Raw genomic sequence first — 21,459 nt, 5'->3', positions numbered from 1 at the left:
TGTTAATTGCTCCTGTAATACTATTTGCAGCATCCTTTGTCACCAAAATTCACTGCAGACTTTTAATCAGTTTGTTAGGAATGTTACCAACTATAAAAAAAATAAAGGTTTAAATATTAATAGCACTTGAATGTTTCTCACCCAGATGGCAACACAGCTGACTGCAGTTCTCTCCTACAATACAGTGCTGTTCATCCTCTGAACGTCCCCAGTATAAAACCGTTTTAATCTTTTGTTGCTGTTGTAAAACTCGATCTGCTGTGGGACAACATAATTAAGTGTCAACTTTTGGATATACGGTATGAGAAGCAGAAAGCATAATGCAGCCTGTACGTCACCAATAATTCAGTTTATGGCTGAGTGGTAATGGCATTCCAGATTATTGGCTGCAAGAAACAGTATTTTACGCCTCTCAGCACTGGACTACGGTGTACTTCTGGTGCACCCAGTACATTTTCTGTACGTTTTCTTGCTGCCCCTTTTCCCCTTCCATTAGCTATTAAAAGCTTTCTGCTACACACGCTGTACGACTGCACTGTGTAGCCAACTGGAAAGAAACAGCACTTGGGTTGGAAACGTCTGAGGATCTCTCTTGTTCGCTCTCGTAGAAGTTACGAAGCGGTTATGAAAACAAATACAGAGAGCGTAAGGAGATTAGGAAAGGAATGGGATTTTGCATCGGAGCCTTAATGAAGACGAACGAAGGAGAGTGAGCAATTAAAACAGTTGCTCCTGTCCGGGGTTTGCATACACCTGTATTCCTGGACAACCACCTGTCTCCATGCAAGCACGCACACAGCGGATGCCGTACCACCAACAAACCACTATTTGCCAATGCCTCGCCCTGCTCTTCCTGTAATAAAGAGTGGGAAAAATGACCTCCTATGTTAGGAAATATTTGAGAGCATCTATTTTATGTCTAATAGATATAAATTATGAGAAAGATAAATGAAAGTAAGAGAGTACAAGAGAAGCAGGAGATTAAGAAGTAGAAGTAACAAAAAAAGATTGAAACTAAACATTAATACCCACTAGCACATTTATTAACCTACTTTATTGGCTTGTTTTGAAGTAGGCTATTCCATACTTTAAGCAAATAATTCATTTGGAAAGGCCAGGTTTGCCCCATCGGCTCTGGTATCGGTGCACTTACTAACGACAGCTGAGCAGCCACCGCAGCCTTCTAAGCACCAAAGGGCATCAGCCATGAGCTGTTTCAGACCCAAGTGCTCTCTCTCAAACATAGAGCGCTCTTACCCAAAGAAAGGCCATCGACAAAGACGGCAGCTGCCGTATTTCCGTCCAAGCTGCGGCAGCGATGCCGCCGGCAGCCTTTCCCACTCCTCCGGGCCGCAAAGCCCAGCCCGCGCTCCTGCCACGCAACGTGCTCCCCAACGGGCCCGAGGGCTCGTTTCACGGCCATATTACCTCCATCGACGATAGCCAGCCTAACGCGTCTGCTTTACTGCCCACAATACGCGACCACTGAAAGCTGCCGCAGTGTTATTTAAACACGGACCATTATGAATATTTCTATACTGCTGCTATTCCCCCATAGCACATATTATTTCCATTTTCGCTCAGTAGTTTTCTCAACAAAAGCTCCTTGGCTTAGGTCCACGTGGGAACATAACTGATAAGACTTTAAATCAGCCTTCTTGTTAGTGGAAGCACACAATACCATTATCCAGCGGCTTGATACTCCTGCTCGAGAGCAGGAGGTCAACTCTCCATGCCGAGCTAATACCTCCACGGAGCAATTCCCCCGGCTTGAGCAGCAAGAGGAAATCGGCTCCCCGCACAGCAGATCCTGGGCTGGGATGGACTCAGCCACAGCTCCAGGCAGCACCAGCTCTCGTGCTGCCACCGGCATGTCAGGATCTGGGCCCCCTTCCCCACTGCATCTCACCAGCTCTCTACCCACATTAGCCCAAAAAGCCATTTCTGAGAAAATAAAGGTAAATCTGCAAGGGGAGAGCGGCGTACCACATAAGGGAATCAGGCACAACGTTGTTTTTCGTTGATGCTTATGCACATGAAGATCGGCACACTGGGCTACAATACTTCTACAAACTGCTGTAGACCTTCTAAAGCCAATGGAGAAGCGGTACGGGACACAAGTTCTGGCATTTCATTGGGAATATGGACATAAGAGAGACACATTTCCAGAAGTTAATGAATATCTTTCAGAAATGCCTGCTCTGGAAGCGCAGTAAAGAAGCTCCTCAGAACTATATGTGCTGGTTGCGTTAACATGAAAACACAGAAACCCAGCAGGTTTGTGTGTTTTAAAACATTATTTCTTTGCATAGATCTATTATTCAAGGCAGATTCATTAAATCTAATTTTCAAAATTGTCTGAATACCAAAACAACCCAAGAAAAAATTTCTTTCCTTTTCCTTCCTCCTTTTGCTTATGTGTAAGAAAATCAAATTAGACACTGCAAATAACACGTAAACCAGTCAATTCCACAGAATTCCTCCACGTATTTAAACAGATGCTCAACTGTAAGTGTACATAAGTCCAGTAGATCACATGACCACGTCTTTTCTTTTAAATTCTTGTAGGGTCAATCAGCTGCAAGTATGAACATTTGCCAGTGACACTGTTCAATGCTGAGCTGGAGTTTAAACATCATCAAATTTTGTCTTGCCATCGGTTTCATTAGAAGACCTACATTTCTTTGAAAGACCCTAACTGGACTACATATAATGATGGAAACAAGTTCCCAGAGAGAAGCACTCTCGTACCAGCTTTCAAGCAATTCAACAGTAGCAAAATGAGAGTCAATCATTCAAATCCATCTAGTAATTTAATACTCACACTTGAACCTCTTTCTTTTGGAGTAGAAAACAAGCCTTACCTCAAAAAAGTGTTACACTAACAAGGGAAATCAGAGAAGCTTGATAATGATTAACAAAGCTGGACCAGCAGTCTGACACAAGGCAAAGTGCCATTACTACACCTGCTGATAAATGATGCCGTTTGCTTCTTCTCAGGCACCGGCTTTATAGCATTCCTACCACTTGCCCAAAATCAGACTCAATTTTCAACTGAATGAACCCAAATCCACTTGATGGCCATCATCTGATTTACCAGGCAACCTATATCGAGGATGTTTATAAAAACTGTTTCTTAATCCCTACGCGTTCATGGTAGCTTTATGACAATACCGTAAAAATACTGTTGCTATACATAAATAAATTACATGGCAACTTCTTATCAGGAGAAAAAACAGGAGAGAAATACTATTGGCCAACTGAGGCAAGAATTAATATTATTTTGAGAAATCTAATCAGATTGGGTATCTCCTGGTTGAGCTGTACCCGGCTTTGGAGGGGTCTCCATGCAAGCCCAGGCGTTCGGGCACATGCTGCAAACACGTGCCAGCTAGAAACCGTGCCGCCTTCCCGCACCCCCCTTGCCTTCAGGCCGGGATTTAGGAAACCGGCCAGTACTGGGGAAGAACTAAACAGCTGTTGACTTTCAGCAGAGCTAGGTATTTGAGGCTGTCATCCTCGAGTACGCTGACCTGCTGTCAGGAGCAGACTTTTTATTTCCATTTCAAAACTCAAAGTGCTGCAATGAAAGACAAATTTAGAGGACCAGCTGCCTCGGTGTAAATGCAGAGCTTGTTGTTCTGTCCACATTGGAGGAAATTTTGTAGGCATTTCCAGCACAGATGGATTGAAGCTAAGACAATTTATTTTGTGAATAAGTGGAACAAATAACAACTGTAACAAGTCCCTGACAGGGCTGCCACGAGTAGATGCAGGGCTCTGTAGAGGGCTTGCAATTACCAGTCATTAGTGTCTCGCAGGACGCTTCTGCCCAGTACGGACAAGAGCCCTGTTCCAATGCAGAAAATTCTGGGAAGAGTTACACAACAGATGTTAGATCCCAAAACCCGTCATTGGGAGCTAGAGGAATGATTGTGATCTTAAATTATATACAGCTCTTTTGTTCTGAAAGATCCCCACACGCTCAAGAGGCTGAGGAAAAAACTTACTACAGAGAAGAGGGTCATTCCATGATTCGTAAGAGGCAAAGTTGGAGGGGGGCTATCAAAACTACACACTATCCTGAACCCTAGGGTTAACTGAAATTCCAAAGAGAATTTACAAATACAACCGTAATAATGTACTGATATCAAAAAATGTCAAGGGTCGCTGAAGACCACACAGTCCCCTAGCCTTTAATTTTGACATCATATAAAAGATGGTGTCTTTAAAAGTTCAGTGCACAACGGCATTCTAATGTCAGCACAGATTTAGTGGAAAGTCCCATAAGTCCTGACACAAGTAGGAAAAAAGAAAAAGAAAAAAAAAATCCTGCAATACTTAAGTGCTCTCCCATCTAGGTACGGTCCTAGGTTTCTCTCTCAAACTCCCTACCACATGAGAGAGAAGCAGCAGGCCAGTAAACATCACATCATAGCTAACCTAGATCCAAAATGAGGATCTAATAAATGGATCTAACCATAGTCATACTTAATGTAAGTTTTATGTGATCATATTCTGCAATTATTTGATTTTCCTTTAAAAAAGTAATGGGACTACTGCTCACAAATACTTACTTAGAGATTTTGTTAGTTCATGCATATTACCAGTGAAGAGTACAATTTGCAGGCACAAAGACAATACGATAACAGGTTAGTAAAACCTTTTCAATAGGGAAGAATGTGAACGACAATTACAACTCTTAAGGCAAAGTATGGTTAATATTTCTGAATAGCTAATGGCACATTTATTCTCCTCGCTTTTTCTCACCAGCTAGTATCTTCATAGCATGCATATTTTTTAAGAGCCTCCCTTATATGTTTTGAATAAAGGCATATTGTATTTCAAAAGCATAAGGATTCAAAATAAAAAACCTCTATAAGCGAGAAAAATTTGTAGCTATAATTGCGTATTTGTTATAGAGGAACAAAGTAACCATCAAGAGGTGTACGTGCCAGGACTAGAACATTAACTTATTTTCCACACTGATCTACCAAATTCTAATATTATTGTATAAAGTCTTTACTTTCTATTAAGTTGTGTTTCTCGCAGAACAAGAACAGTGTATTTACCAACCTCAGTTTGCTCAGAGCAAACAAAGTAACAGGGAAGTCTCCAGGCAATACACTGTGCAAAAATTTGGAGTCTGATGACCGCTGAAAGTTAAACTGTCGTTTCTTAAGGTATAAAATATGCTGTTCTACTTTCTTGGTTCAAGCAAAGATTGAGGCGCTTGGTTTCCCACTAGCAAATATCCAGCATGGTACTTCAGCTGGCCTTCTGCATTATTCCTGGTTAAGCCAAACAACCCAATTCCATCATTTTTTTTATCCCTTCTGATGTTACATAGCAAAATGCAAAGCAGAGAGAATTGAAAGCCAGGAGAAAATATAAAGAGGCTTTGGATGGCAAAACAGCATCAGAAGAAATACTAATTCCAACTGCACTCAAACAAAAACTTTTTGGCGAGCAAAACCTGTGTTTGTCATGTGCATGCCCAAGTGCAACAAGACCCAAGAGGTCTGGCAAGTGTATGTACTGCACAGGGGCGTAGACCTTCATCTGCAATACAAACTGCATTCAGAGTTTTTTTTTAAAAAAAAAAAAAAAAAAGTGCAGAAAATCAGAATTGAGATGGCTAGAGAACACAAATCGCATGAAAGGTATCGATGGCCAATTTCAGAGAGGGACTCCTCGCTCTGACAGCTCCTACAAGAAACTCATAGTGACGTGTTTGCCCTTTCTGCAGGGATGGAGGGTGACGGTCTCCCTGCCGAGCCAGGGGCCGAGAGCGCACGCCAAGCGGCAGTCATTGAAAGTCACCCGACAAACAAACCGCAAGTGCCCGTCTCCCTGCAGACCAGGTTTCGACGGGTCCCAGCAACTATTTGCCGTGCTGCAATCGATGCAAGTCGGTACGGGGGGAAGCGGCGCGCCAGGTTGGAGGGGCTCAGGGAGATTCAGAGAGGTGCCCGCGTTACGAGGGGAAACGAGAGCGCGGCAAGCTACGCTCCGCAGAGCCACCCTCTCCGCCATGTTATTTCTTTAATTCGTTCTATCTGTCTGCTCAGATTACCTAATGTGAATCTCAGACTGCCACCGCCCTGCTGGCCTAGCTATTGGACAAATTGCTTTTGACGGAATCAGGAAATTCCCGCTGTAATTGGGTGCTCCTTGGTGATCGACACAGGGCTTTGATCACCAAGCTGCACTCGAAAGGGCAGCGCAGGCCTGGTGGGTTTTGCACACCAAGAAGGGAAGATTTCTGGAAGCAAAATTCCCTCTTTGCGCAGCCAACTAGGCTGCTTACAGCACCACTCTCTCAAAAACAGGCCTAGTGCTACACACGAATCTTGTGGTTCTTTGCAGAAGGCGTAAGTGGGGAAAAACAGGTAATTTTAGAGGAATGACTGGTCCCGTTGAACACTACCTGCCCTTCACACAGAGCCAGCACCAGCACCAAGAGGGAGACTCCAGCTTACTCCTGTCCTGCCTTCCCCAACACAGCAACAGCGGTCACCAGAGACATTCACACCTGTACGTGTTTCCCTACCTGTCTACTATACAAATTTCAGAAAAATAGGCTTCTGGGTTTTTTTATTTTTTTTTTTTATTCTGAGCTCATGTAGGCCAGAGCAGAGCCTGGACCAAGGTCTCCCAACACAGGAGCATGAACAATATTGCAAGAGGTGCTCCAGGCTCAGCTAAGACATGAGTGCTGTATAAAGTGTGCAGATCTATACTACCCACCAGCTTATGCAGAGCGCACGCACTTTTCCTTTCCAATCAGTCTGTCTTTCGGAGCGGGAGATGAGAAAACAGTTTCAAGTACACAGAACCTGCAAGTGGACTCTGAGTTTTCAGGCTGATCTGCAGCTGATCTCCTGAAGGAACAGAAACTAATGAGAAAAACAAAGTGCCTCTAATCTGTCTCTGCTTGCAAATTCTTCCGTATAATCCCTGCCTTTGTTCCCTCGTGTAGGCGCTTCTCCAGATTTGCACTTCAGAGTCTTCCCAAACATTCCTCTCATGCTGGTACTGCCACGGCGCCTAATCGCCCTACCTGGGCCTCCTGCTTACAAATAAACAGAGGGATTGTCCGCTTTTTCTTTTTTTAAGCTTTGAGAAACCTAAGTGATTAAGTATCGAGAGCCTTCAAATATTTAACAATACGCTCAGTACACAGAAAGAAGTGAAAACTTGGAGACTTACTCTGCCAGCAGTGAGTGTCCCCCACATGAAGCAAATGGGATAGCTAAGAGCTACCAGTGGGTTTTAGTATCTTCCAGCATATTGATACAACAAGATTAGTTTTAGAAGGAAGCCATAGCAGGTGAAAACATTAACTACCACATGAGTAATAAGAAGGAAAGAGAATAACCAGATCTGCCCCGAGCAGACAGTGAGATCAGCTTGAGGAAGGAGATCCCAAAGCAAATGTTAAACTATTTAGACACTTGCATCAGTTCTGAAATTCCAGGTTTATCGTAGGACAAAGTCCTGTAAGACAACATAACAAACCTAGATATGCATGGAGGACAAAAGGAAATGAGATGTTTTGATATGAAAGCATTAGCTGCCGTCACTGGAGCTAAATATTGCTATTTACTTCTGTCATCTTATCTCACAAATCAAGATTGTAATACTCCATAAAAGAGTTACAAATTAGTTAAGGAACAGACTTATGTTCATACTTACAAATACATGAGGCAAAAGTAACAGATGAATAGGTCCCTGCAAAAAAGGGTCAAGGAAGAGCCTTCGCTACGTTGGGCTCTTTGCTGGGACAGCCACTGAGAAATATATCCCTCACGCTCCTTAGGGGGTGTCTCAAAACACCCAGACTAGAAGAGATTTCCCCAAAATAGCCACACTTGGCAAACAATTTGGGTCCTTTGGTCTCCCTTCTATTTCAGCACCACAATCTTTAAAATGGGAGAGGAAAATCACATTTTCCTGCATAGCAATTGTATTGTAAAGCTATATTTGATTTTTTTCCCTGACATATTTTTAAGGTTGAGGGTGCTGGAAGAGGTCACCAGGATAAACTGAGTATAACCATTTCAATCACAAAGCCAAGAGAAACTGCTGAATGAATCTCAAAACCTGACCCCTGCTGAAAAGGAAGTTTTCTTCTCTCTGACTGCATTCATCGTCTAAATTCACTGTTTAGGACTTCTACCTTCCTCTGGGGCATCAGATACTGGCTATTGCCAGTGGGAAGATTTTTGCAGACACGGAGCCTGGTGAGGAGCAGCAAAACTTATGAACCAGGGGCAAGTTACTTCCCTTCCTATGACCTACCGATCCCCTACGCCGACAGGGTCTTTTTCAGTGCCCAAGGATTGCTGTACAACAGTCATTAACGACAAAGCTACTGCTCAAAGGAATCTCTTTATAAAAGATAAAACATGCTAGTCTTCTAAAGGTCACATTAATGGAAGGTTGGGTGATTTTAACAAGGTAGAAAAGATGACTTTCAAGGAAAGATCTGATTTTTAAATACATTGTTTTGAGGGGAAATGCTTGATGTACACTAGAGACTCAGGTCTTTCCACCTGGGGAAAGGGGGAAACGCTCACTAGAGACTAAACATTAAATATATCCCCCAGGATGCATACTGAGCTTCAGGAGGAACCATCAAGGCTGCTGGGGTTGCGTCACAGCCCAACGTTAAACTTGCTAAACCTTTGTAACTGGCACTAGTAGAAGCATTTGATTAACAGCCTAATGAATACCCTGGAACTTTGTTTTTAATCATCAAACAGTAATTCTTATCCTAATTCCCAAGCTTGGGGACACATCTATGTTTGATTGTTGGCGATCCCAGTCCTACCCAACACAGGCAGGCAGTGCCCTAAGACAAACAGAGTAATTATGAGATCACGTCAGTATTTCTCACACTGGTTTCAATTAAAATCAGGCAACAGTGATAGCATCAAGCTAAAAATTGGTTCTGCATGACTGACGTGTAGGCCTACTGCACTGACTGTATTTATACTCAATTATCGAGCAGTGACCCTTGACTTTCGGAGGAGGCAGGCAGCCAAAAAATTGCATTAAAACATAGCTTGACATTCAGCCAGTTTCCAGAATCCTCTTCACTGCAGGGGAACTCTTCACTGCCCCACGTTGGGCAGAATTAGATGAGTCTGAAGAAGTTCTTTTCACCAATATTCAGTAGTGTCCCTTTCTTCCACTGGAAGATCATTTTCCAAGTTGCCAGGGCTGGCAATGAAGTGCCTTCCTCGCATCTCGCAAGTGGAAAACCCCAACTTTTCCTCTTCCCAGAAATCGCTCCATGCACATCCTTTCTCAGCCACCTCTTGCCCCCTTTCTCTCCCCAAACGCAAGGGATTTTCTGACATGCTTTCATTTTACTTTGCACTGTGCAGATTTGTACTGTGTAAATAAACTGCATGTACAGCATTTTTTTTTAATCACTATATAGGTGTGATTCAGGATTTAACATCTATACTCCCTGCACAGCCAGAATCTAAAAAAGGTTTAATGCACAAAACATGCGCTCAATATGTTATTGTCATACTAACAACTCCTACTTCAACTAAGATGTTAACTGAGACGTAATTATAAAGTGAATTGCTTCCTAGGTTTATAATTTAGCTGCTACAGTATAAAAGAAAACAGTACCAAGCACTAAAAATGTCTTTGCCTAAGAAAATGCATGCAATTTGCATATACCATCAAAAGTGTATTTTGCACTTTTAACCACTGATAAGTTTATGAAGCCTAAAAGGAAATTTCATCACTTTTTTCCAAAGCCTCTCATACTATTGAAGCATTACTTCTTAAAATGTTTTGCATTTTTGTCACTACCAGGAGTGATTTATACAGTATTTCTGGTAGCAACAAAAATATTTAGTAATATTTTAAGACTACAAACACCAAGAACCTACACTTAGAAAAAAACCTGCTATAAAACATGGCAAACCAATGGAAACATATGCTGATTCTATTGCTTATAAATACAAGAAAGGAGCTTATAAATATAAGAAAAGAGCTTAAATTAGCATTTGATAATTAAATGTGTTTATGTCATATTCATATTTAATTCGCACACTAAACATGGGAATTGGATGTTTGCATTCATTAGAAATTGCCAACTGAAATCAGTGGGAGCAACTCAAAAACACATAAAACACTTTTTCCTTTGGCTCCCCTTTTTTCTTAAAAAGAAATAGCCAAGCATCTAGATCTGGAAAGCTGTCATTAAAACATCAGAGAACATATTAAAAAAAAACCTTTAAATGCACAAATAAACATTTAAATATATATAATTTTAAAATATATTTATAAATATACTTAAATTATGAAAAACATTTTAAAATATATTAAAGTATTTAGTCCAGAACCATGCAAGTCTATCTGGTCTAAAACCATACCAAGGTGCTCTCGGAACATATAAGAAAGGATATGTATGCATATATGTGTCTGTAGGCTTTCCTGAATATCTCATGCACAAACATACTTATTATGAGAATATGCAAAACTTCCTTTGAAAATACCTTGTTGCACATGACTGAGTCAACAGAAAGCTTGTACTAAACGTTTCCCCTTGAAGTTTTGCAGAAACAGTAATAAAATAGCAGGCTGCCAAAATTTCTGTATGTTTTGACGGGATAACCGACCCAAAAGCTTCCTGCCAGAGAGCGCTCGGCGAGGATGGGGCTAACAACTGGGAACCACGCAGAACGCAAAAAAAACACAAGGGCGTTTCTCTTCTTTCCCCCAAATCTCAGGGAAACCTTGGCAGCGGCGGTGCTCTGCGTTGGGCTCCAGGGCTGGACCCAGAGCGATGCTGGGCGCACGTCCCAGCAGTGGGCTTTGCCAAGATCTCCTTGGTGGCCTGGCCGTGCCGACACGGCCTCCTATTGCCCTGGGCACCCGCCCGATGTCCCTTGCCACTGTCTCAGAAGAAGAAGAAGAAAAAAAAAGAAAAGTATTCCTTTACATTGAAATGGATTAAAACCAGCTCATGTTGGCTATGTGCACAGCAATGATTAGTGAAATCATCATCTTCTGAGCACCTGCTTATATCGCCACAAAAATACCTGGTGTTTTACAGCCAGGATTTGAGGGTCCCTTCTGTTCACAGGATCCGCAGGTAAATCAGGAGCAGTCTCAGCTGCTCCTGTTAACCTTGCACCTTACTGCTGCCTGGTTTCTATCATCTTCCCCAGCTGCATTGCATTTCTACGAAATAGAGCAGATGTCTCTCCAAAGTCTAAATCTCCTTTGCCAAAATACAGAAGCCCATCCAGTCTCTTCCCTTCTCCTTCCCTCCCTCTCCACCCCAATCCCTTGACAATAATAGTTTCAGATGAAGCCCCTACACATGAAATGCCAAATACTAGTCCAAATTACTTGTGGTTACCTGACTGCAATTGAGTTTGTTCCTGTATATTCTTCTTCAAAATAAAGCCGTCCATGCCCCCTTCCCCTGGGCACACTTTATTTGAACAACTCCTCCTAATATCTGACTGTAGCAGGGGAGTGCGAGGGGAAGGACTGCAGCCCTCTTTGGAGATTTGCAATGCAAGCTTTGAAGATGCTATTTTTGATCTTTTGTTATTGTTGTCTCTTGTTACACTTGTCACAGCTTATTCAATACGGTCAGATTGTGTTCAGCTAGGAAGGAAAGTAGCATGCTGCTAAATAATAAGGCTGCTCTCTCAAAAAATATGGCAGGATTTGGCCAGTTCTGGCACAGATTGGACACTGAGCCCACCACAGAAGTCTCCTGCAACGAGTTAGACATCTGTGACCCTTCCACAACGATCACAGGATAAATCTCGTAGATAAAGATTATTGCCGAAAAGCATCCCACTATTTAGAGTTATGTCTTTTCTGGTACATAGTTTCTAAATAGTTTTTTAAAGTTTCTGAACAGTTTCAGACATACCTAAAACATGTGGGAAAAACACAGAGCAAGCCATTTCAAAGGCAAAATGTAAGTGTTTGAGTTATAAATATTCTGTGAAAATTAAAGCCCATGTAACACTTGGGAGACAAATTAAGGGACCAAACTATTAACTGCTGCATTTTACCAGGCATGTCAGCTATGCCTGCTTTGCCCCAAGTGCCACGTAAATTGCCATGTAACATCCTTTTGACCACTGATATATTCTAATTTCAGCAAACAAGTATATAAATAGAATAGCTTCCAGACTTCTTCAGCATTAACGAAGAAGCATTTGTTTCCAGGCACAGACAGTATTAACTTAGTGGTATTAACAGGGCAATGTATAAATGACAGCGGAGTTGAGGGGAAAGCTTGCATTTCTAGAAACCCTTCATTTTCTTTAAAGCCCGAGCAGCGCCCGTGCTGCGAATAAGCATCCTGTGTGACCAAGATGTACCCAGAGCCCAGGCAACGTAGACCTACCAACTGCTCCCTACGGGCTGACGAGCGATGGCCGGGCAGGGAGCGCAGCCCTCGCCGCCCTCCCGCTCTGCGGTCTCCCGTGATGCTCCGCAGCTCCATGCAGCGCGCGCCCTGCGACTGAAGGACCTTTCACTGCCTGCCCCGGCTGGCCTCTCTCTTTTGAATTCCCAACAAAACATTTTCTTTTTTCCTACCCCCCAGAAGATTGTCACGGTTAATCCTCTGCTCGCAGGACTGCATTATCTGTTCAGTGAAACAGCAAAAATTCCTGCAGCCTCTTCCAGCCAGAATCACGACGTGATTTTCTTTCATTTCCTGTTCACCGAAAGCCGATTTTCACAGGTCCCGAGCACATGATCTAATTGGAAATTTTAATGAAAATACCACATTTCATTGGAGCTGAGGCATTTCATAGAGACATACTTCTTTCTGGAACTTGCTTTTGAGGCTAGACTTAAAGCATCTGGGTCAAGAGGGCAACGGCTAAGAAGACGGGAGGGCTGGACTCGATTCTGTTCACCGTCTAATTGTGCAACGTGTGATGACAAACCTGTCCTGGCTGACACACAGCAGGGACCTGAATTCAGATTTCCCCGACGAGTCATGTAGCTGTCCGTCTGCAGAGCTCACGTACCTTTGGTGCACAAAGAGACCTTTCTCGTTCGCTGAGAAGGAAAGGTAATTGCGAAAGCTGGAGAGCTGCTGTAGGAAAGGCTCCTCCGGCACTCAGGGTTTTGAGCCCCAGGACTCCGGGGGCATTGCTTCGGAGCCACGAGGGCCGCGTTACCGTCTTGCGGGCCTCCCGGCGTGACACGGTCCTGGCGCTCCTCCCAGCCGAGCCTCCGTCTAGCCCAACTACTTGTGATCGAAACAGGGCATAAGACGATGTAAAGACTTGCAGTGATGGACAGCTTAGCCACATCCAAAGGCAAGTTGCTCCTAATTACCCTCCCTGAAAAACGAGTCTCGTACTTGCTGTTTCATCTTTGCTGGCTGCAGCTCACAGCCACTGGATCTCGCCGGCTTGTTTAAAGAGTCCTTTCGCTCCAGACATCTTATCCCTCAGTGGGTACTTACAGACCATGATTAAATAGCCACTTAACCTTCTCCTCAGTAAGGTGAATTCTGTGAGAGCAGATGGTGCTGAGCACCTCCAAAATTAGTGCCACGGTTATTTCTGCCGTGAATTGCCAGTTGATCGTTTTGCAAGGCCAGCTATGAAGAGCTGCTGGCACCTGCATCTCCATCAACAGAAATTACAGGTGCTCAGCATGGTCCAGCATTTATTTTTCATACTCCAGTTCCTAGAGGCAAAAAATACAGCCTCCTACGTTAGCTCCTGTCCAAATACAGGAAGAAACAACTTCTGTAATCAGAGCATATGCTCTAGATAGGACTAAGCATCGTGGGACAGCTCTCCGCAATGTTGGCATCACTCACTAAATAAATACCCAACCTGATCTGGTGTCTGAGGGACCATATTTCTGGTACTGTGAGGCAAAAGAAGAGAGATCTGCCCCACAAAAGGAGGACCTGGAGCTGCTCTGTGTCGAGGGGGACAGCAGGTCAGGGTGCAGCAGTTGGCAGCTCTAGAGTGACCGGCCAACTAGGGACTGCTGAACCTCCTGCTAGTTTCCCCAAAACGACTGTCACACCACAGCAAGCGCTGAAGCAAGTACAGCGTTTTTGGTATGCTAAATAATGAGATGATTCGATTATCTGTATCATCTGCCCAGGAGATGAAGAGAATAGCTCGAATTCCTGGACGCATTGGGACAGTGCCTGAAAAGCTTTTTGAACTGTCAGAATCTGCAACTTAGCATGAGAAATGGAATATGTAACTTCCCGATCATGGCCAATTCCAGTCTTGAAAAAGTTTAATAAATGACTAAAAGTCAAACCATCACACTGATTCTCCACTCATTCCTCTCTATTACTTTTACCTCCTTGTAGGGAGAAGAAAAAAAAAAACAAAACAAAAAACCCCACAAAGTTCGCAGTTCTTCTGGCCAGTGCTTTAATAAACACCTAGGAAGTCAATAAGAGAGAATACCAATATTGTGTGCTTTAAACTGCCCCCGAGGACTTTGCCTTCGTGCCTCCCCCCTTGCAATGCAGGGAAGCCAAGGCGCAGAAGGCACGTGAAACATCAGAATAGGACCCTTATTGTTCTCCCGCCTGATAATGCCTTCAAATGAATCACATTACAGTCTGCAGTTATAGTGCGAATGAAACAATCTTTTTATGTCCAATGAAAGAAGAAAAAGGGATGGAGCTTTACAATTTTTTTCCTGATAGACTAGACATACAAGCGTGTATACATGAATGAGACAAACGACAGCAAGAGGCAGAGAAAAAAGACAGAAGCAGAAAATGTGAATAAGGAGGAGGCTATAGGCCCATAAAATACTCTCCAGATTTCCTGCCAGTAAATGTCAATTGAATACGAAACCACTGAAGTATAATTACCTCCTTGTCAATTCTGACATTAACATTTTTCTAACTCTTCAGTGACAATCACTTCTTTCAACACTCCTTAATAACAATTCATTTACTTATCCTTGCACAGATGTGTAGGATTGTCAATAACTTCACATCCTTAAAGCAAAACTGGAGAGTCATGGATCACATATAAATACTGAAACTGAACTGGATTTCAGAACAGCCAGTATTTACCAGAGGACACTTCCCACTTTTTTCAAACACCAAACACGGGAGAATAACTTGAAACAAGTAAGTTACTCTATTAATTCTTTTCCCTTGGATTTATGGATTTATAGTTTATTAAAACTGGGAAATTTAGTCCTAAAAAGACAAAAGCCCTTAAGGATAAACAAGTCCATAACTCTCCTCCTGCGGCTCAGGCAGTACTCGCCATAGGGCTTTCCATAAGGAATACCAGACAATCCAGGTATTGTTCTGGTCTTCAGCACTGGCAGGCCCTATGTCTTGGGAAAGACACTTGGCATGCACCTGCTTATTTTTCCAAAAAATTAAACAAGATAAGGATATTCACCTTCTCCTTTAAAATACCAGCAAGAGTAACGAAACAAAAACCCACCACAGTGCTTTACACAGCATCAAGTCCTCATGACCAGTTCACTGCAGCAGCATGATAAAACACTTGCCTGTGTTTCCTACCAGTCCTTCTGAGCCATGTCAAGCGTGATTAAAGCAAACTATTTTGGATAAAAGAAAAATTAACTTCAAATTCATAGGAACGTCCAGTCCCATGACCTGCCTTTTAAGACAGCTGCAGACATTCTTTTGGGGGGATTGTTTTTTTTGTTTAAAATTAGGTGCTAGTCCTTCCGAACACAAGATATCTTTAAAATACAAACCAGTGGTTAGAATGAATGGGAAAACAGAGATGGATTTTTCACAGTTTTTCTTCCTCCGAAGGGAAAACCAGAGTTGGCTTTAAAGACCATAGAAGCTTCCACTTCCACACTGTCCAAAGGGCATTTGATCACAGAAGACAGTTATTCACTGAAGAGCTGTCTGAACTGGGTACGAAGGTAAAGGGAAGGGTGGACAAAGTAACCAACTGCAACCAACCTTTTTTGTGATCACCATAAACTCAGAAAGGAAGTCTGGGTGCAGCACAAATAATTAAGCATAGAGCATGAAAATACAAATTTCACTTAAAAAAAAATCCAGTGGCACAAACAATACTTGCAAGTCTCGTCCTCAGTCCACAAATTAGTCCCAGGATAAGTGAGGATCCAGGGTGTATCATCATCTCAGTATAGTTATTCTGCCCTCAATTCTGTAAAGTCTAAGACTGCATATTTAGACCCTTAATGAACAACTGCCAGTTCAGCTGGAGAAATCACAAAACACCTTGCTAGCTAAACTCCTTTCTTAATGCCTCATATTTCTGTCACCTGTGTCTCAGAAGTATAAAGTTTGGTCAGGAAAAATTCTTGGTCCTTGCTGCTGAAAAGACCCATGCAGAGTCACATAGAAGAATCCCCATGTTATAAGGTGAAGAAATTGCTACAGCATTTCAGGGCAAAGCACTGAAACTCAGCCCTGTGCTCGCAACCCAAGAATCTTTAAAACTCCTGCAGAAAAATGATTTTTGCTCTTGATGAACTCCTGCATAGCTCCAACACACATGCACACTGGTGTCTTACCTCCAATTCATATGGTTACTTGATTTGCTTACGATATTTCCATAGAGATGGGCCCAGTTATCAGGAACACTAAGCAACAATCAGTGCTCAACATCTTTAAAAACGACTAATACTATGTTGCTTAGGGGAAAAAAAAAAAGCTTTCCAAAAAATCTCGTGATTTCTCTGCATCTTTAATTTACAACACACAAAATAATAATGCCGAGTAATAAAATCCTTATTAGAACAACTGAGAGGTAATATTACCCAAAAGAAATAAGAAATGTTAATGCTTTTTCTATTAAAGAGCCACCGCCAGTTCCCTCACTTTCACCTTGCAGTCCTGCTCCTGTTGAAGTCAACAGCAAAACTCCCACTGACTTTAGCAAAAACAAGGTCATGGTCCTCCCGTGCTGCTGACTGGTGAGATCATGGTCATAGGTCCGGAATTTAAAGAAGAAAGAAATCAATAAAAACAGCTTACAACTGTCTGGTTACATCTCCCCAGCCACTTAGAGATTCACATCTGGGACTTTCAGTAGCATTTATTCTCTCGACTAAAAGTGCATATGAGAGTATACAATATATTAACTTCATATGGATTCTCAAAGGGGTTTTTAGCCAAAGCACCACTGAGATAAACGTGACTTGCCAGTGTCAGGGTGCCCAGCTGATGAAGCAGTTGCCTTGTGTGTTGTACATACACACTGAACACACAGCCACATCTAATCCTCTCTTGCTAATGTCGACAGGGTACCTACCCCGCACAACTTTATACCTCTGGGAAATCCAGCTCCAACACTTCCTGCAGTGCACAGAAGAGGCATAAAAAGCCAGACCAGATGACTACAATGATTTCGGTATTTGTTTCCATTCCTGCAAAAATAAGCACAAAGCTTGCCCTGAATACTTCTAAATACAAAACTACCTTTTCTTTAAAGAGAGAAAAAAAAGAAAAGAAAAGAAAAAACCAGAAAAGGCCATCTGCAAGATCCTTCTTAGAAAAAAGTGCAGGTCCTCTCTGATTAAATATGCATACATTTGTATATGCATATGTATGTGTACATGCACATATATATTTTTAGATAGACAGATTTGGGATTCTTAACCTTCTGCCTTACAGAGAACTTAATTTATGAAACTTCTGTTGCTTTCACGCACACTTCTAAAAACCATTCACTATTTCTAGTGTTTCCTTTGCTTGGCATCAGAAGCAAATATTATAAAACCAATAAACCAACAGCTCGAGAACGCTGTTGAATATAATCTAGAAATACACATGAATCTTTTATACTGCCAGAAACAAAAATCCTTGCCTAAAAAGTAACTGCTTAACAAATGAGAGCTTAAATGTGCTTTTATTGACCCTTAGTATAAACTGTGCAGAGTGCACTTGGTAAACTCTGCACGGGGATTTTAATTAAAAGCAATGGGGACAATAAATTGCATTGTTGCTAGCTCTTTCTTTTCTCACCACATTTGTCAGCTTTTACTCTCCCTGGCTTTAAGCAGACAGGCAGGTTTGCCCGCAGCTAAGGCGCAGCCCAAAATCACAGCGAGCCCCGTCCCGGGGCCGGCCACGAAGGCAGCGCGGGGCGAGGAGCTACGCGTGGCGGCACCAAGGCTGCATCATCAAAACCCATCTCCAATGCCGAAACGCGCGCGGTGCTGGCCGAGACCTAGAGAGCCGACAGACGCAGAAAACTGGCAAAAGCAATACAGCATTTACCGGCTACGTTTTCCCTTCCGAGAAACCTTTTAATGTGTAAATGCTACAAATACACTCATGTAATAATACAGGTCAGCTGGTGGAGGACACGTTCACCGAAATGTATTGACTTACCTGGAGAACTTTTGCCAAGAACATCTTTTTTTTGTAACAGTGACATTTTTATGGTGCTTAAAAATACGACAATACTACATAAACGTTTACAAAACCATCCCCTAGATAATTCACGACAGACTAATATAAAAGCAATACTTAAGTGACTTGGAAAATACTTACTGCAGAAGCTATCCAAGTTTAGAAGTTAATATCCAGATTTTTAACTAAGAAAATACAGAGGCAATATTGGAAAAATCTGGGAGGGCGCTGGGAGGTGCCAAGAATACAACCATTTAACTAATTAGAAACAACACATTTGATTCTATTAATTAAATGTTAATCTTCCAAGTGGCAAACTGTTTGCATTTTTTTGTCAAAATTTGTAAGATGCTGTCCAAAACTTTTACAATTCCCTTATTAGTAATACGCATCAAAAGATCTGAACTTTCCATCAGACACCGTCTACAGAGGAGTGAGGAGGTAAATTATGCAATGGTAATTTAACGATCAATCCTTGTCATTTCAGAATGACAGCACTACTTGGGAAAAAAAGCAAAAGGAAAATGGATTAAGGTGCTGAAATAAAGATGCTTTGTTCATCTGAATAAAACATTTGTAACTGCGGCCTGAGAGGTTACTTTCCTTTGCAGCCGGTTTGATTTGCCACTCATCTTCCTTTGGGAATCATCCCGGTTCGAGTGCATTAAGAGATGATTTATTTGCAGAAGCCAACAGAGGGTTATTCTTTTCTCCAAAAACAGAGAATGACATTGCTGTACAAATGAGAAAAAATGTTAACAACTTGTGAAAGTTTTCACAGGTGATTAAAGGAATCATGCCACATATCACAAAATGATTAGCGCCAGCACAGTATACAGTGTATTTTTAAGTATAGTTGAGATTTTGCTCCATATCCCCAGCCATTAATTTTCTTTTTTCTGGGACACGTTAGAAATATTTGACGTTCAAAATCATGTTGCAAGTGGAAAGCAGAAATTATCATCCCTCGTTATTTCTGGGGGCAGGGTTGCATCGCCGCAGGTCTCCTGCTGCCGGACCTCGGTCTGGGGATGTCACTGTTGCACTTGGGGGTTGCTTCATGCAGTGAAGTCCGGAGTCGGATCTTCCCGCTTCCAGGGCCTGGATTAGAGAGGCATCATCGCTGTTTTTCTTTGGGTTTCGTAGGAAAAAGGCTGTCAGCCAGCCACTGGTTTCCCTAGGGCTGTTTTCCACATCGGAAAACAAAACATGTCTTTTATACCGTTGGACAAGTCTTGGACACTTTTGGACACCAGGCCCTGTCCCAGGTGGAGGACCTGGGAGGCAGAAGGGCACAGGCAGGAGCTTGGCCTGCAACACTTTAAAAAACAGATTTTTTTCATAATGAAGGAAAAACACAGAATAACATAAAAGAAAGGCAGGGAGGCAAGTGAGTATCGAGCACGGCAGTTGCTACCTCCTAACTCATCCCAGGACACACGCCAAAACAATTACAGAGAGACATATGTTGATGGCAATAAAACAATTACTTGCATTCTGCGCCTACTTTAAATATTAACTGCCAGCAGCATGTCATTTAGAAATTAAAAAAAACACCAACAAATTTTAGATTCGGAATGTGTGAAAATAGTACCACACATGGAGTAAATTCAAAACCAAACATTACTTGGTTTGTATTTTGAATAACTGTAATTTTATGTTACTGAAAAATTATGATTTGGAATGAGTTTACCAGCGCAAGCAATTTGTAAGCAAAATTTGGCATCAAGAATGACCATTTATATGCTGAAGCCTGACTGTACACTAAAATATGTAGATGCATAACAGTTTATCTTTTAAAGATAATATACTGCACATATAAATGCAAGTGCTGGAACTAATTTAACAAGATTTGTGGTTATGAACACATGGACACCAAAAACCCACAATGAATGCTAAGTTACAGCCCAATGCAACCCCAGTTGGCTAAGATATTCACTTTTCTTCCCCAAACTGCAGTCGCTAGTGGAATTAGTATAGAAAATTGGACCATAGTGACAGCAAATACCAGCGTTGCATTTTACTCTATCCTACCAAAGTAAAGCAAGGAAACATATCTAAAACCTAGCAGCTCAGCAGCACACTCATCTTTACTCCCTCAGTTATGGGGACAGTTTGCATATCGACGGCCAGCTGGCACACCAAGAAGGCAGCAACTCCAAGGACCAAGTTTATGACTGAATTTCAGCTCATATTTATCTCTTACTACTTAATATAGCATGTACGCATATAAAACAGACAGGCAGCAAGCTCCTGCAACAGGAACTCCTATAAAAAGAGGAATGCATTTTGCAGTAATGAAGGACAGCATTCACGCAGTAATGAAAGCAATAAATTGCTCAAATATGTAGCATTGGCATGATGATATGCTGACATGTCCTACTGTAATAAATAGCTAATTTACACATTTGGGTCCATGCTAAAGCAAAATTAAAGGCATTACAAAGCTATACTGCCTACCGAAATGAATGCTGCATTGATTTTCTGTTAAGAGAATCTCTTTAAGAAAAATCATAATATATCTGAATTTACAGTTAAGGCTTCTTTGCTGGTATCCCTATAACTGCAGCATGTTGAACATCAAATTAATCACAGTGACACAAGCCGAGTCAAAATGTCTGATACATGGTACTAAATTTCTGGCTGTTTCAGTGAATATTTTTTAATACCTTATTTTAGAAGCATCATGGTACCACTGCAATGTATCTGTATCGGGGAAACTATCAATAACTCAAGGACTTGGTGCCTCTGAACAAATTAATTTGTGTTTCACACTTACAAAAAAGACCCTTGTGAAATATTGCCTAACCCAAATTTAACAAGTAAAAGTTAAATATTTATAAACAAGACACACTGAAAGCACAGGAAATCCTTATAGAAGATATACTCCAATATGATTGACTATTCATATATAGAGCATGACATACGATGGAAATGAATAGAAAGTAAACAACATTCTCCATTGCTCCAAACATCTGCAAAGCCTATTTTAAACTTCCTAAATTGCACAGATGTAACAGCATGGAGCTCTTAAGCCTCGAGTGCATACTGATGAGATTGCATTTCTGTTT

At 41.9% G+C, this 21,459-nt stretch overlaps 1 protein-coding gene across 4 annotated transcripts in view; it reads right to left on the bottom strand.

Annotated features, from left to right (window-relative positions):
• Positions 1-21,459, bottom strand: part of MACROD2 (mono-ADP ribosylhydrolase 2) — an 858,592-nt gene that overhangs the window by 365,184 nt on the left and 471,949 nt on the right. For 2 of the 4 annotated variants that reach the window (XM_064510050.1, XM_064510049.1), the window contains exon 6: positions 142-258. The exons of the other annotated variants lie outside the window; for them this stretch is intronic. In XM_064510050.1, coding sequence (XP_064366120.1) covers positions 142-258 — 117 coding nt within the window. The remainder of the gene's footprint in view (positions 1-141; positions 259-21,459) is intronic. 4 annotated transcript variants of the gene reach the window in all.

The sequence above is a fragment of the Dromaius novaehollandiae genome, chromosome 3 (genome assembly GCF_036370855.1).
Source record: "Dromaius novaehollandiae isolate bDroNov1 chromosome 3, bDroNov1.hap1, whole genome shotgun sequence".
NCBI classification, from domain to species: Eukaryota; Metazoa; Chordata; class Aves; order Casuariiformes; family Dromaiidae; genus Dromaius; species Dromaius novaehollandiae.
The sequence above is the reverse complement of the archived record's forward strand: the minus strand, read 5'-3'. Positions and strand labels throughout refer to the sequence as shown.